Here is a 15,292-nt window from a genome sequence, read left to right as displayed (position 1 = left end):
AGATGGTTGGTGTGACAAAGCTTGGCAAGTGAAAAGTGGAAATAGGTGAAGGGGGTGTTATTTGATAGATGGGTGGAGTAAGTGACAAAGGGTAGATGTGAAAAGACAAAGAGGTGTCAGATAAGGAAAGAAGAGAAGTGAAATGTAAAGAGAGAGGGGGGGATGTAGGTGGAAGGGGGTAGGGGAGGGGAAAAAGGGGGAATACATGGAAATGTTGGGCTCAGGGATGAGCATGTAGAGGATGAGAAAGGAGCATGGTGACTGGGATGGTTGGAGATGTTTAGGGAAATGTGCACAGGAGTGCTGTGGCAGGGTAAAGGCAGGGTAAAGGGAGGGGCTTGCTTAATTCAAATCGGAGAATTCAATGTTCATACCATTGGACTGTAATCAACCCAAGTGCTCTTCTAGTTTGTATGTGGCCTCACTCTGGCAATGAGGAGGCCAAGGTCAAAAATGTACGGGCTGGAATGAGAAGTGGAGTTAAAATGGCTTGCACAAGTGTTTGTCAAATTGGGCCCATGCAAGTATCCCAGTGCTCCAGTTATGGCCTCTTTTACATCAGCAAGTTGAAACACAGACGAGGCGACATTTCACTGTACACTTGCACTCTGTCCGCCAAGACTTGTTGGAGCTTCTAGCTGCTAACCATTTTAATGCCCTTTCCCATACTGACCTTTCTGTCCTTGGCCTCCTCCATTGCCAAAGTGAGGCAACACACAAACTGGAAGAACAGCACATCATACTTCACTTGGGTACCCTGCAGCTCAACAGTATGAATATTGAATTCTCCAATATCCTAATCGTCTTTCCTCTGCTCCTCCCACTCTAGTGCACACACATTTCTCCCATCATCTCCAACCACTTCAGTCATCTTATTTATTTTCCCTTCTCTGTATGTTCCCATCACCGAATACCATATTTCTCTTTTATCATTCCTCTTTCCACTTCCCCATCCCCTTTCACCCACCTCTCTCCCTCAAGCTTTACGTTTCACTCAGCTGATGCTTTTCTGTCTCTTTTTCTCCTCCAGTCTTTGTCACATTCCATTAATCTGCCAATTGCCCCTCCTCACCAGTAAGCACCTAAGGCCTTGCCAGGCCTTATTATTCCACCTCCCCTTTCCAGCTTTCTCCCCCCCTACTCCAATCAGTCTGAAGTTGGGTCACAATCCAAAACATTGTCCGTCTATTCTCTTCACAATTACTGCCTGACAACTGAGTTCCTCAAAGGTTTGTTTTGTGTTTGGGCGATGTGCAAGTCATGATTGAATAGCTGGCAGTTATGCAGTTTGTGTAATGCGGGAACTTGTGAGGCAACTCGTAGCACTAAATGGGTAAAGTGTTAGCTATGAGTCCTTATTGACATATTGTTGATAAGTTAGTGATGGAGCTGCATTAAGTAGTGTGTATAAATGGATATAACATCTGCATATGTATGTGGTGAACCTGACAATGCATAGAAAGCCTTTCCGAGATCCAGGTACCAGTGTTTGATTCTTGCCATTCATCTCCTGAGTTATCTGAGCTGTTATCTTATTTGCCTGGAGGACCTGCTGGCGTCTCATGGGTAGAATACCTCTCTCTTTTTCACTTTCTCTATTAAGTTCTGTTTGGAGACAATGACCTCCTATGTCATAGATAGACACAAAATGCTGGAGTAACTCAGCAGGACAGGCAGCATCTCTGGAGAGAAAGAATGGGTGATTTTTTGGGCCGAGACCCTTCTTCAGATTCTTGGAACTTCAAGACTTCAAGACTTCAATCTGAAGAAGGGTCTCAACCTGAAACGTCACCCATTTCTTCTCTCCAGGGATGCTGCCTGTCCCACTGAGATACTCCAGCATTTTGTGTCAACCTTCGCTTTAAACCAGCATCTGCTGTTCTTTTCTACCCTCTAATGTCATGCCTGTTTCATCCTGTTATATTCAGCTCTACACTCACACCCATCAGTTCCTAAAGGCAAAATACACTCCCATTAAAGAGATGCATGCGGACCTTATATAGGACAAGCTAGTTTGACCAGTGCTTGTGGAATTAATCCTGTGCAGTTAATTCACTGATCGATGCAATGAGTATTGGCTGATGGTACAATCATTCTGATGGACTGGTAGCATGATGTTTGTGCACTATTTGCATTGCATCAAAGGGGCATAAATTGAATAATTGCTATGCATTGCAACCCCCACATCCATTTTCCAGCACCATGGAATTTATCCCTACTACATAATTTAGTCAAATGCATTATGTTGCATCACATGCATCATAATGACCCAAATTTTGCAGCAAGAGTGCTGATAAGCTTCAGGCCTCCTGTGCAAATGCGTAAATCCAAACCAGCTGCCTGATCTGCACAGTTGATGTCATGGCTTTGCTCCATTGTTGGATTTGAAATTGAGTTCAAGGATAGAGATGTAGATTACTCAAGATTCCCATTGAATAAGTGAGCTCATAGATAAATAATAACTGTACAACATTTAGTAAACTTTCAAAACATTTTATGCTTCAAGTTAACATTTTATGCTTTGTTAACCTTTTTGATATATTTATTTCACTTATTAATAGTCTTATTTTCTTATGAATATCCAAGTCATAAGAACAAATGGCTTACTCTAACCATTTAGTCCTTCTACCACTGACACAGGTGGTTAGTGTGTATTATTTATTTGCCTAGACCTGTCTGGCAACACCCTCAACCTCTACCACCAAGGAGCACATGCTTCAATTGCATGGAAACATCATCGCCTGCATGTTCCTTTCTAATCATACAACACGCCAAGAGTCAAAGGTGTCAACTATCATATCTACCAACAACGGAACAATAAACATTTTACTTGCAACAGCATAACAGGCCTATAAACACATTATCCACAGGATTTATAATAGGCACATAATAAACCACATAAAATTAAAGAAATTTATAACAAACCACATAAAATCCAAGAAATAATATGTGCTAAAATCCCATACTCCAACCAAAGGTGGTTCATAGACATTTATAAATTGAGATTACTATTGTGTAGTGTTCAGGAGCCTGATGGTTAGTGGGAAGAAGTTATTCTTGAACCTGGTGGTCATGTTATTCAGACTCCTATACCTTCTTCCCAATGTTAGGAGTGAAATAAGGGCATGGCCAGGGTGATTACAGTGGTTGCCTTTTTGAAGCAATGTCTCCTGTCGATTATTTCGATGGTGGGGAGGTAAGTACCCATGATGGACCGGGCAGTGTCATGGAAATATATTGCCAATTCTTTATTGTTACTAAGTATAAATACTGAACCAATGTGATAACACTACCAAAAGAAAGACTGCAGCAATTCAAGAAGATAACTCATCACCTCCCCTGCAAGGGCGATTAGGGCAGACAAGTAAAGTTGATTTTGCCAGTGTTGACAAGGGGCCCCAAACATTATAAAATAAATTGATAAACAGCAATGCTGGTGGTGGGAGTTTGTCACCTGATAAAATGGAATTGCATGGAGGGGTTTAGTTCCAGTCCAGCCCTATCAACTACATTAAATTGTTTGAGGCTCTGCTACCACCCATAACCTTTCTGGTTGGCTCCAGGGCCATATGGACAAACGAGAACAACATCTTAGGTTCACAGAAGGTAAGTTTGGGTGAAAAGAAAATTCAGTGATAGGTGTGGGCAATGGGTCCATTCGGTAAAATCCAGGACATTAAAATGTTAAACTAAAGTTCACTCTATCCTTTTAGGTTGGTGTGAAACATTTTTGAGAAACAATTATGTGCAAATATAACAATTTCCTTAATAATGAGTTGTTATATGACTATATAGACCCAGAACACCATATGGCCTTCTCAGTGCATGATCAAATTTTAAGGAACAAATGTGGGACTTTCAATTTCTACAAAAAGTAACTAAATCCTGGTAGAAATTAAACAACAACAACATTAATTCTTCAACTCTGCCAATTGGTACCCACAATTCCAATAACCTAATGAAATTAGTTTATATGCATTGTGCAAAAACAATTTAGGTTGACAGGTAGGGAAGTATTTTTTTACTGCTCTGATGTGATTCCCCTTTGCCACTGTTGATAGCAGATATCAGTAGTAAATAACTTATTGATTAAATTATATTTCCCTTCTCCCTTCTTCTAAATCATTAATGTATATTGTAAATAGCTGCAGTCCCAGCACCGGGCCTTGCAGTACCCCACTAGTCACTGCCTGCCATTCTGAAAGGGACCCGTTAATCCCTACTCTTTGTTTCCTGTCTGCCAACCAATTTTCTATCCATGTCAGTATCCTGCCCCCAATTCCATGTGCTCTAAATTTTGCCCATTAATCTCCTATGTGGGACCTTATCAAAGGCTTTCTGAAAGTCCAGGTACACTATATCCACTGCCTCTCCCTTGTCCATTTAATATTATTAAATGGACAAGGTTATTAATAACCCATTTTCTGTTATTTGCACTTTATCAGTTTATTTATTCATGTGTGTATATATTTATATTATGGTATATGGACACACTTATCTGTTTTGTAGTAAATGCCTACTATGTTCTGTGTGCTGAAGCAAAGCAAGAATTTCATTGTCCTATACAGGGACACATGACAATAAACTCACTTGACTTGACTCCATTTACCTAGTTACATCCTCAAAAAATTCCAGAAGATTAGTCAAGCATGATTTCCCCTTCGTAAATCCATGCTGACTCGGACCAATCCTGTTACTGCTATCCAAATGTGCCGCTATTTCATCTTTTATAATTGACTCCAGCATCTTCCCCACCACCGATGTCAGGCTAACTGGTCTGTAATTCCCTGTTTTCTCTTTCCCTCCTTTCTTAAAAAGTGGGATAACATTAGCTACCCTCGAATCCACAGGAACTGATCCTGAATCTATAGAACATTGGAAAATGATCACCAATGCATCCAATTTCTAGAGCCACTTCCTTAAGTACCCTGGAATACAGACCATCAGGCCCTGGGGATTTATCAGCCTTCAGTCCCATCAGTCTACTCAACACCATTTCCTGCCTAATGTGAATTTCCTTCAGTTCCTCCATCACCCTAGGTCCTCTGGCTACTGGTACATCGGGTAGATTGTTTGTGTCTTCCTTAGTGAAGATCCAAATAACCTGTCCAACTCGTCTGCCATTTACTTGTTACCCATAATAAATTCACCTGTTTCTGGCTTCAAGATTCCAAATTTGGTCTTAACTACCGTTTTCCTCTTCACATACCTAAAGAAGCTTTCACTATCCTCCTTTATATTCTTGGCTAGCTTACCATCGTACCTCATCATTTCTCTCCGTATTGTCTTTTTAGTTATCTTCTGTAGCTCTTTAAAAGTTTCCCAACCCTCTGGCTTCCCGCTTATCTTCGCTATGTTATACATCTTCTCTTTTATTTTTATACAGTCCATGACTTCCCTTGTCAGCCACAGTCGAGTCTTACTCCCCTTAGAATCTTTCTTCCCCTTTGGAATGAACTGATCCTGCACCTTCTGTATTATTCCCAGAAAAACCTCCCATTGTTGTTCCACTGTCATCCCTGCTAGGGTATCTTTCCAGTCAACTTTGGTCATCTCCTCCCTCATGGCTCCATAGTGCCCTTTGCTCAACTGTAATACTGACACTTCCGATTTACCCTTCTCCCTCTCAAATTGTAGATCAAAACTTATCATATTATGGTCACTACCTCCTAATGGCCTCTTTACCTCGAGTTCCCTTAACACTAAATCCAGAATTGCCTTCTCCCTGGTAGGCTGCAATACAAGCTGCTCTAAGAATCCATCTCGGAGGTACTCCACAAACTCCCTTTTTGAATTTATTTTATTTTATTACAAGTTAGTACAATACAAAACAATACAGTGGGACCTAATTTTAGGTGCCAACTATGTCATAACGTAATTATACATTCTATGTACAACCTCTAGTTTTATGTTTTTGAAAAGAAAATAAGAAAGACAAGAAGAAGGGGGAAAAAAAAAATTGGAGAAAGAGAAAAAGAGGAAAAATAGATAGTAGAAAATAGAAAAACGTGAAGTGTGTGTATAAGAAAAGAAAATGTGGAAAGTAGAAATAGGAGCAAAAGGCCCTTAAAAGATAAATTTTCAAATCTTTATTCGGGGATGTAAATCTATCCACGACCTGACCTAAAATCAGTAATCTTTACGATACCGCTGCATCACATGATTCCAAAAAGTCGATAAAAGGGGAACAACTCCTTAAGAATTGGTCATATTTATCTATTAGTCGGAGTCTCATTTCTTCAAGGCGTGCTATGTCCGTCATATTCCCAATCCACATTTTAACTGTTGGAATAGCTGTATTTTTCCAAAATTTAATTATCAATTTCTTTCCAATTATTAACCCATAATTTTAAAAAAACGTTTTGGTCCTTATTTAAATTGATATCTTCTACTATTATTCCAAATATAATCCATTCTGTATTAGGTTCTATTCGTGACTTGAAAAGCTTTGTAAATATATCAAATATATCGCTCCAAAATTTATTCAACTTTATACATCTTACAAATAAATGTGTTATTTTAGCATTTTGAAACAAACATTTATCGCATCTGGGAGAGACGTTTGGGTAAAATTTATTCAACCCCGTTTTTGAATAATATAGCCTATGTAATAATTTAAATTGAATTAAATTATGTCTTTCATTAATGGAACAATTATGTGTGTTCATCAGATACTTTTCCCATCTATCCTTCTGGATCTTTCTCATTAGTTCATGTTCCCAATCTTCCCTTAGTGCCTCTGTTGAGGGTAATTCTCTATTTAATATATTATTATAAAAGTATGATATTAGTTTTTGTGTATCAGCCTTAATATTCATTGCTTCTTCTAGAAGAAGCACAAACTCCCTTTCTTGAGGTCCAGAACCAACCTGATTTTCCCAATCTACCTGCATGTTGATATCTCCCATAACCACCGTTGTATTACCTTTGCAACATGCCAATTTTATTTCTTGATTCAACTTGCACCCTATATCCAGGCTACTGTTTGGGGGCCTGTAGATAACTCCCATGAGGGTTTTTTTCCCCCATATAATTCCTCAGTTCTATCCATACTGACTCTACATCTCCAATTCTATGTCACCCTTTGCAAGGGACTGAATTTCATTCCTCACCAACAGAGCCATCCCACCCCCTCTGCTCACATGTCTGTCTTTTTGATGGGACATATACCCCTGAATATTCAGTTTCCAGCCCTGGTCCTCATGCAGTCATGTCTCTGTAATTCCCACAACATCATACTTGCCAATTTCTAACTGAGCCTCAAGCTCACCCACTTTATTTCTAATACTTTGTGCATTCATATATAATACTTTTAATCCATTACTCACCTCACCTTTCACATCGATTCCTATTTCACTTGTCCATACTATCCTATCCCTTGTTGAGCTTTCTGTCCCGTTAATTCTGGTGTATTTCTTAACTTTGCCTATACTCTCTTTCCCTTTAACTCCATCCTTATCTTTCCATCTTCAACTTACTAACCAACCCATCTACATCTTTCTCCAATATAACATACAACAGAGATCTCAGTAATGATTCCCGTAGAAGATCAGTAATCATTGATCTCCAGCCAGAATAACACCCTTCCCATTGTAACGTTCGTTATGTGTAAGCCATTTCTGGAATCCAAGTACCAAGTCAGCACTGTGGATCCCATTGCATCTTTGTCGCACGCATCTTCTGTTTGAATCAGTACACAAAACACCCACCCTACTTCTTCGGGACCCATACCGATTGTCAAACTAATGCCTTACTAAATAACGCTACCCCACCTCCTTTTCCTTTCTGTCAATGTTGAATATATCTGGATCAGCCGCCTTGGTCACCCTCCATGTCTCCCCAAATCAGTTACCATCTGTTCTACGAATGCTCCTTGCATGACACAAACCTTCCGTTTTTACAACTACCCTTCAATTATGTTGAAAAGTGGCTTTTATTTTTCTTGCCCACTTTTATCTGCAAACCAGCATTTTATTGCTTGCTCATCTGACCCTGTCCCTTTGATTCGGCAATATTCATGCATATTTATGGCAAATCTGCAGACTCTTGCCTACAGTCTTTGATTCGGCAATCTGAGTGGCAAATGTGCTGAAAACAAAACACATATTCAAAATTCAGTCAGTAAACAGAAAAACTAAATATTTTTAAAGTGAGCAACTTTTTCCATGAAACTACAATGACGACAATATAAATACAAGGTTAATAGATATGTAGATAAATGTACAATTATGACATGAAAGCTATTATGTTTAGTTCCAAGAAATTGAATTGGCAACAGGACATACATGTCTTTGCATTAAATTGCAACAGGTCTCTGAACTAAATGAAGCTTACTCACACCACAGCACTACTAGAGGTGGAAAGACAAAAGAACAATCTTTTTAATGTTACCTATTATATGTAATAGAACCAAGAACCACAGTTACAAATGTAGGTATGACTATCAATTTAGTGTTATCATTATCACAGAGGTGTTCCGATATCATGACAAAAGAAGTGGGAATGAAGCCAAAAGGGTATTTTATATATGGCATTGCAGGCTTTATAATTTGAAGTTAACTAATCCACGAGGATTTAGCAAAGAATGTATGAGCATAATGCTTTCATTTTTAAATCTAGCCCAGAATAATTGGTATAAATATTTAATATCTCTGTTGCCTGCATGGCTTGTTTGAAGCCAAACTGACAATCCAAAGCTAATCGCCTACATCCGTGACTCAACATGAATTGGCACTAAATTTTCACTCAAAGTCTGAAGGATTTAAAATAGAAACATAAAAACATAGAAAATAGTTGCAGGAGGAGGCCATTCGGGCCTTCGAGCCAGCACCACCATTCATTGTGATCATGGCTGATCGTCCCCAATCAATAACCCGTGCCTGCCTTCTCCCCATATCCCTTGATTCCACTAGCCCCTAGAGCTCTATCTTAAATCCATCCAGTGACTTAGCCTCCACTGCCCTCTGTGGCAGGCAATTCCACAAATTCACAACTCTCTGGGTGAAAAAGTTTTTTCTCACCTCGGAATTGGTGAGAAATGGCTTCCCCTTTATTCTAAGACTGTGGCCCCTGGTTCTGGACTCGCCCAACATTGGGAACATTTTTCCTACATCTAGCTTGTCCAGTCCTTTTATAATTGTATATGTTTTTATAAGATCCCCCTCATCTTTCTAAACTCCAGTGAATACAAGCCTAGTCTTTTCAATCCTTCCTCATATGACAGTCCCGCCATCCCAGGGATCAATCTCGTGAACCTACGCTGCACTGCCTCAATCACAAGGATGTCCTTCCTCAAATTAGGAGACCAAAACTGTACACAATACTCCAGATGTGTTCTCACCAGAGCCCTATACAATTGCAGAAGAACCTCTTTACTCCTTTTTCTGAAATCCTCTTATTATGAAGGCCAACATTCCATTAGCTTTCTTCACTGCCTGCTGTACCTCCACGCCAACTTTCAGTGACTGGTGTACAAGGACGCCCAGGTCTCACTGCATCTCCCCCTTACCTAACCTAACCCCATTGAGATAATAAACTGCCCCCTTGTTTTTGCCGCCAAAGTGGATAACCTCACATTTATTTATATTATACTGCATCTGCCACACATCATCCCACTCACTCAATCTGTCCAGGTCACCCTGCAACCTCCTAACATCCTCTTCACAGTTCACACTGCCACCGAGCTTTGTGTCATCCGCAAACTTGCTAGTGTTGCTCTCAATTCCCTCTTCCAAATCATTAATATATATGGTAAACAGTTGTGGCCCCAACACCAAGCCTTGCGACACTCCACTCGCCACTGCCTGCCATTCTGAAAAGGACCCGTTCTTTTTTGCTTCCTGTCTGCCAACCAATTTTCTATCCATGTCAACACCCTACCCCCAATACCATGTGCTCTAATTTTAATCACCAGTCTCCCGTGCGGGACCTGATTCAGAAGTTTGAGTTTATCTGTACATCTGCCATGTTGCACCTGAATATGGAGGCACAAGAGACTGCAGATGCTGTAATCTGGAGCAAAAGAACGGCTGGAGAAACTCAGCAGGTTGAACACCAACATTGTGCACTCAAACATCATTTGAGTCCTGATGTGGATTCTCCATCGGAAAAGCTGTGAATTCCTTTCCTCACACAGATACTGTTCGACCTGCTGAGTTCCTCCAGCAGTTTGGCTGTTACACCGAAAGATGGTATGTATGCCAAGTAAGAGCTTCCTGACTACAATTTTGATACTGCATTTCCTGCAGTTGTGATCACATTTCAAAAGTAGCCTACTGGCTATAGAAACATAGAAACATAGAAAATAGGTGCAGGAGTAGGCCATTCGGCCCTTCGAGCCTCCACCGCCATTCAATATTATCATGGCTGATCATCCAACTCATAGAGGCTTTGAGATATCACTGTATGTCCAGATCTTTCATTTTTTATGCCATTGTTCACATCATTAAGCAGGTAAATTCCATTGTTAATTCACAATACCCTTTTTAAATGAAAGGTGCATCTTTGAAAATATCTGCCAGCATAGCTGTAGATTAACTATATTAGCATACCTTTACTACATCTATCACCACACATATTATACATGCTGCACATTCCATATGTACTCCAGTCCGGATCTTCATCCCTACCCTGGACTATTGATAATTGTACTTCACCATCTCACGGTCAGACGATGCTGACGCCAGAGACATGTAATGTTTCCTCCGCTTGTGTTTGAATAAGGGCTATGAGTTGTTACTCCTGTGTATGGGTCACACTACATGACATGGTGTCAGAAGTGGGATTCGAACCCATGCCTCCCGTTGAAGACCAGGTAAAGGAAGGAAATGCAGGACTGTACCATACACGTGCAGGTCGCATCTGCAAGCCTAACCCAAAGTGCCAGGATTATGTTTGAACTTCCTTTGGTGCTATTCCCTTCAGTTTACTTATACCTACCACATGTAATCAGTGTCACATATATTTTGCATGTTGTGGTGGATTCTTAACATTTGATTATCACATCTATTTTTATTATGGGTTAATTCCTTAAGAGGAATGAAGAAGATTAACTATATTAGCCTACCTTTACTATATCTATCACCACACATATTATGCATGCTGCACATTCCAAATATAGTCCAGTCCAGATCTTCATCCCTACCCTGGACTATTGATAACGGCACTTCACCATCTCACTGTCAGACTTGATGCTGACTACGGAGACGATAGCAAGTAATGTTTCCTCCTCTTGTGTTACAATAAAGGACTATGAGTTTACTCCTGTGTGTGGGTCACATTACACAATAGCCAATTAGATTGTCATAGTTGTTCATAATTTGACAGCAATTTTAATATCGTCCAGAATTCAAATAGATCAGATCATGTAACATATTTGCATATTACTGCCACTATACACATGTTTTCAAGATCCAAGCATTCCCAATTTCCACAAGTGTATGAAAAGTAATTGGGAGCACAACATTAAAGGTTTGTAAATTGTAACTATCATGGTATCTATGCTACTCATAATTTGAAAGATACAGATATGAAATAAAACACAGATATCACAGCTTATCTGAAAAGGCTCAGTTCTGAATTATTGTTGAAATAATTGACTCTAATTTGTAAAAGCACAAGTTTGCAACCTAGTTTAAAAAGAGGTTAAAATAACATTATATGCAGGATGGAACTGAAGATGCCGGTTTAAACCGAAGATAGACACTAAATGTTGGAGTAACTCAGCGGGACAGGCAGGATCTCTGGAGAGAAGGTATAGGTGACATTTCGGGTCGAGACCCTTCTTCAAAGGGTAAAGAATATTACATCGTTAATGATTATTCAAGAACAAACTGATAATCATGGTCAGTACTTTATATATATATATTCAGTACTTACATATATATATATATGTATATGTAAGTACTGAATATAAGAATATATATATATATATATATATATATATATATATATATTGTCCCCCAATATGTCTGGAAATATTTGGTTAACCCATCAGCCAAGCAAGATCCCAGGTCAGTTCAGTTCCCGTTCAATTGGTTGATCCAACTGTAACAGCTGGAGGGGAACTGGAATTGGTCCAGTCATAGGGGTGTAAATTCACGGGTCCTGTCCTTGATTTCATAGCTCTCCAAGATGCGATTGTTTGCACTTGTGCGGGTAAGGAGGTCCAGTCAACGCTGGGTCTGGCTCACCAGACTCTAATAACAAGCCAATGACCACTATCAAAGTCCACATGTAAATAATGGAATTATTACCCCCACCAAGCACAGAAAAGAAGTGAGGATAGCGAGGAGATTAATAAAAACAAGATCGTTAAATATTGGCAGTGATATAACATTGTTTGTTTTTAGTAATTTAATGTTGCACCATGGCAATGGAATAGTTTCTTCGCTTACCTCTTGGCAAAATCCTTGCATTATCCACCAAACTTAGAACAATCCCGCCGAGAACAACGAAAATAAATTTGACAGACATTTTGCGGAGGAGCAGGCTTGAGAGAAGCTCTCTCTTGCAGACCTGGATCAGCAGTGAGCCTGAAGCTTAAAGTAAAGCACCATCAAGTACTAGTGGGAGGAGACCCCGCGCCGTCAGACGCCACACATATAAAACTGAGGAAGAAATTGGCAACCTCTGTGAAGTCGTATAAGTAAGTTCTGCTTGCGAACACGCTGCTGCAATGGACTTTGCTAACTCTTGCTAAATGAGGAAAAATAACTCCCTTTGCACCGAAGAGAGTTTACATCTAAAACTTATGCGGAACTCGCGCCCCTGTCGAAATAACATTCCCCCTCGCGGTTCCACTTTGCAAAGGGATCTCGCAAACCAGGCAACCAAAATGTTTCAGTTTTAATTATATTTGATATTTGTTGCGCGAATCATGTCACCATTTTTGAGCTCCTAATGGACATTTGCCATTTATGGAAATGAAGGTTGGAAATACAACTGCTGCACCCTGAAGGCAGCTTGTAAGGTGGTGATAATAGATATGCACCTTATTGTGTACCCTATCGTTGAGCTGAAGTTTTGATAGTTACCTCATTAATCAACAGAAGAGCTCGGCATATATGTTATCGTAATCTTTTGATAAACGGTGTTATTAAAGGTGCATTTAAAATTACTGGCAGAAAAAGACATTGTGTTGCCAATTAGAATCAGGATATTCCAAGATATCCTTCACTCTGCATTTCGCTTCACCTGCTGCATTACAGCCGAATAAAAATTGCTCATTCATTCAGCATATGTTATAGGTACAGGCATTAAGACGCGTCCAATAAAAGGCACAGCAAGGCATTAGCTGTTCACTTGTTATTAAAGCAAATAGTACTGAGCATCTTTGTTACAATGGCAGACACAAAATGCTGGAGTAACTCAGCAGGACAGGCAGCATCTCTGGAGAGAAGGAATAGGTGATGTTTCGGGTCGAGACCCTTCTTGTTACAATGGCATTTTTTCCAGAGTAGCTTTATTGTTTTGTTGTGTATCACGCTCAATGCAGAGGTGCAATATGTGGCGTTGATCTCTCCCTATGGCTCAGCACTTGATCTACATCGATGAGACCAAGCGTAGGCTTGGCGATCGTTTCGCCGAACACCTCCGCTCGGTCCGCATTAACTAAATTGATCTCCCTGTGGCTCAGCACTTTAACTCCCCCTCCCATTCCGAATCCGACCTTTCTGTCCTGGGCCTCCTTCATGGCCAGAGTGAGCACCACCGGAAATTGGAGGTGCAGCACCTCATATTCCGCTTGGGCAGTGTGCACCCTAGCGGAATGAACATTGACTTCTTCAATTTCCGGTAGCCCTTGCTGTCTTCTCTCCTTCTCAGCTCTCCCTCAGCCCTCTGGCTCCTCCTCTTCCTTTCTTCTTTCTTCTTCTCCCTCCCCCCCTCCAACCTTACATAAGTCTGAAGAAGGGTTTCAGCCCGAAACTTTGACTATCTCCTTTGCTCCATAGATGCTGCCACACCCGCTGAGTTTCTCCAGCACTTTTGTCCACCTGTCTGCCATATTGAGCACCTCTTTGGCATTACCCAAGCTGTCTATATGTAACAAGTTCCCCGTGGACATAATAAGCGAGTTCGGTATTCCAACTGCGCATGCGCAGGTCATAGGTCACTGGGGATAAACATTCCGGCAGCTAAGCTGCTGCATGTATACAGACTGGCGTTTCATCCGTAGTCATGATCGAACCTGGGTCTCTGGCGCTACAGGCGCTGTTGAATTGCTACTCGACTGTTCCCGTCCCCTGCCGAGTGTCCCATCCCTGTCCGGGAGCGGACGGAGATATCCGGGGTGACCCTGGACTGACGGGAAACCGGCCTGGAGCAGTGGCGGCCCCACGCTTACAGCCAGCGCGGAGAAGAAGCGCTAACTCCAGCTCAAATCTGCTCCAACACCCGAGGAACCCCCTTCTCCGACAGGCCGGGGACTGTCAGCTGCACCGCTGTCGGTTAACCCCCCCAGTGCTGGCGAAAGCTGAGCACCAGTCATCAATGCGGATGCACACAAAATGCTGCAGTAACTCAGCGGGTCAGGCAACATCTCTGGAGAAGGATCTCGATCTGAAACATCACCTATTCCTTTTCTCCAAAGGTGCTGGTTTGTTGGGTTAAAGTTTTCTCCTTTTCCTCCCTCCACCAACAACAGCTCATCTGAAGCTCAACTTTACCAATATATCGTACAACTAATTCTGCTGAATGGTCATGATCATTTTGAAGACACAAGGAACTTCAGATGCTTTTTTACCCAAAATAAAACCAAAAAATGACTCGGGGTCAGACAGCATCTCTGGAGTATATGGATAGGCAGCGTTTTGAGTCGGGACCCTTCTTCAGACAGATATAGGGAGAAGAAAGATGGAAAAGAGAGGTGGGGCAGGACAAAGATTGGCAAGTAATAGGTGGATACAGGTGATGTGAATTTGATGTGATGTGGAGATGAAAAGGAGACATGTGGATTGATGTTGAGATGAAAAGGAGATAAAAGATAAAGACAATTTTCCATTGTGTTCAAATCTCTTCAATCTCACGCTTTCAATCTGTGTATCCACATTTACCCCTACAGTCCGCAGAGTATCTCCAACTGTTTTTTTTTGTTCATCTCTCACCTTCTTTACTCCACTGTTATTCCAGTTTCATACATATGAACAGTAATCTCCAGAATTTTCTCCATAACTGTCCTTTTTTTTTTAATCATTCTTTAAAACCTTTTTAAAACTATCTCCTTGACTGAATCATTGGTTGATCTTTCTAATTTTTTTCTGCATCTTGGTGCTATTTAACTTTTTTTAAAATC

The 15,292-nt window shown here is 40.7% G+C and overlaps 1 protein-coding gene across 6 annotated transcripts in view; it reads right to left on the bottom strand.

The window, feature by feature from the left end:
* The window catches only part of LOC129702901 (mucin-2), a 239,405-nt gene extending 225,894 nt beyond the window's left edge, over positions 1–13,511 (bottom strand). For 4 of the 6 annotated variants that reach the window (XM_055644980.1, XM_055644981.1, XM_055644982.1 and 1 more), the window contains exon 1: positions 12,396–13,510. In XM_055644980.1, coding sequence (XP_055500955.1) covers positions 12,396–12,474 — 79 coding nt within the window. In that variant the 5' untranslated portion in view covers positions 12,475–13,510. Of the gene's footprint in view, positions 1–12,395 lie in introns of all 6 variants that reach the window. The other 2 variants (XM_055644987.1, XM_055644983.1) reach the window with 1 other exon arrangement.
* Positions 13,512–15,292: the final 1,781 nt, after the last annotated feature.

Source organism: Leucoraja erinacea, chromosome 13, assembly GCF_028641065.1.
Source record: "Leucoraja erinacea ecotype New England chromosome 13, Leri_hhj_1, whole genome shotgun sequence".
In the NCBI taxonomy this organism is placed as follows: Eukaryota; Metazoa; Chordata; class Chondrichthyes; order Rajiformes; family Rajidae; genus Leucoraja; species Leucoraja erinaceus.
This window is presented reverse-complemented; position numbering and strand designations above follow the sequence as displayed.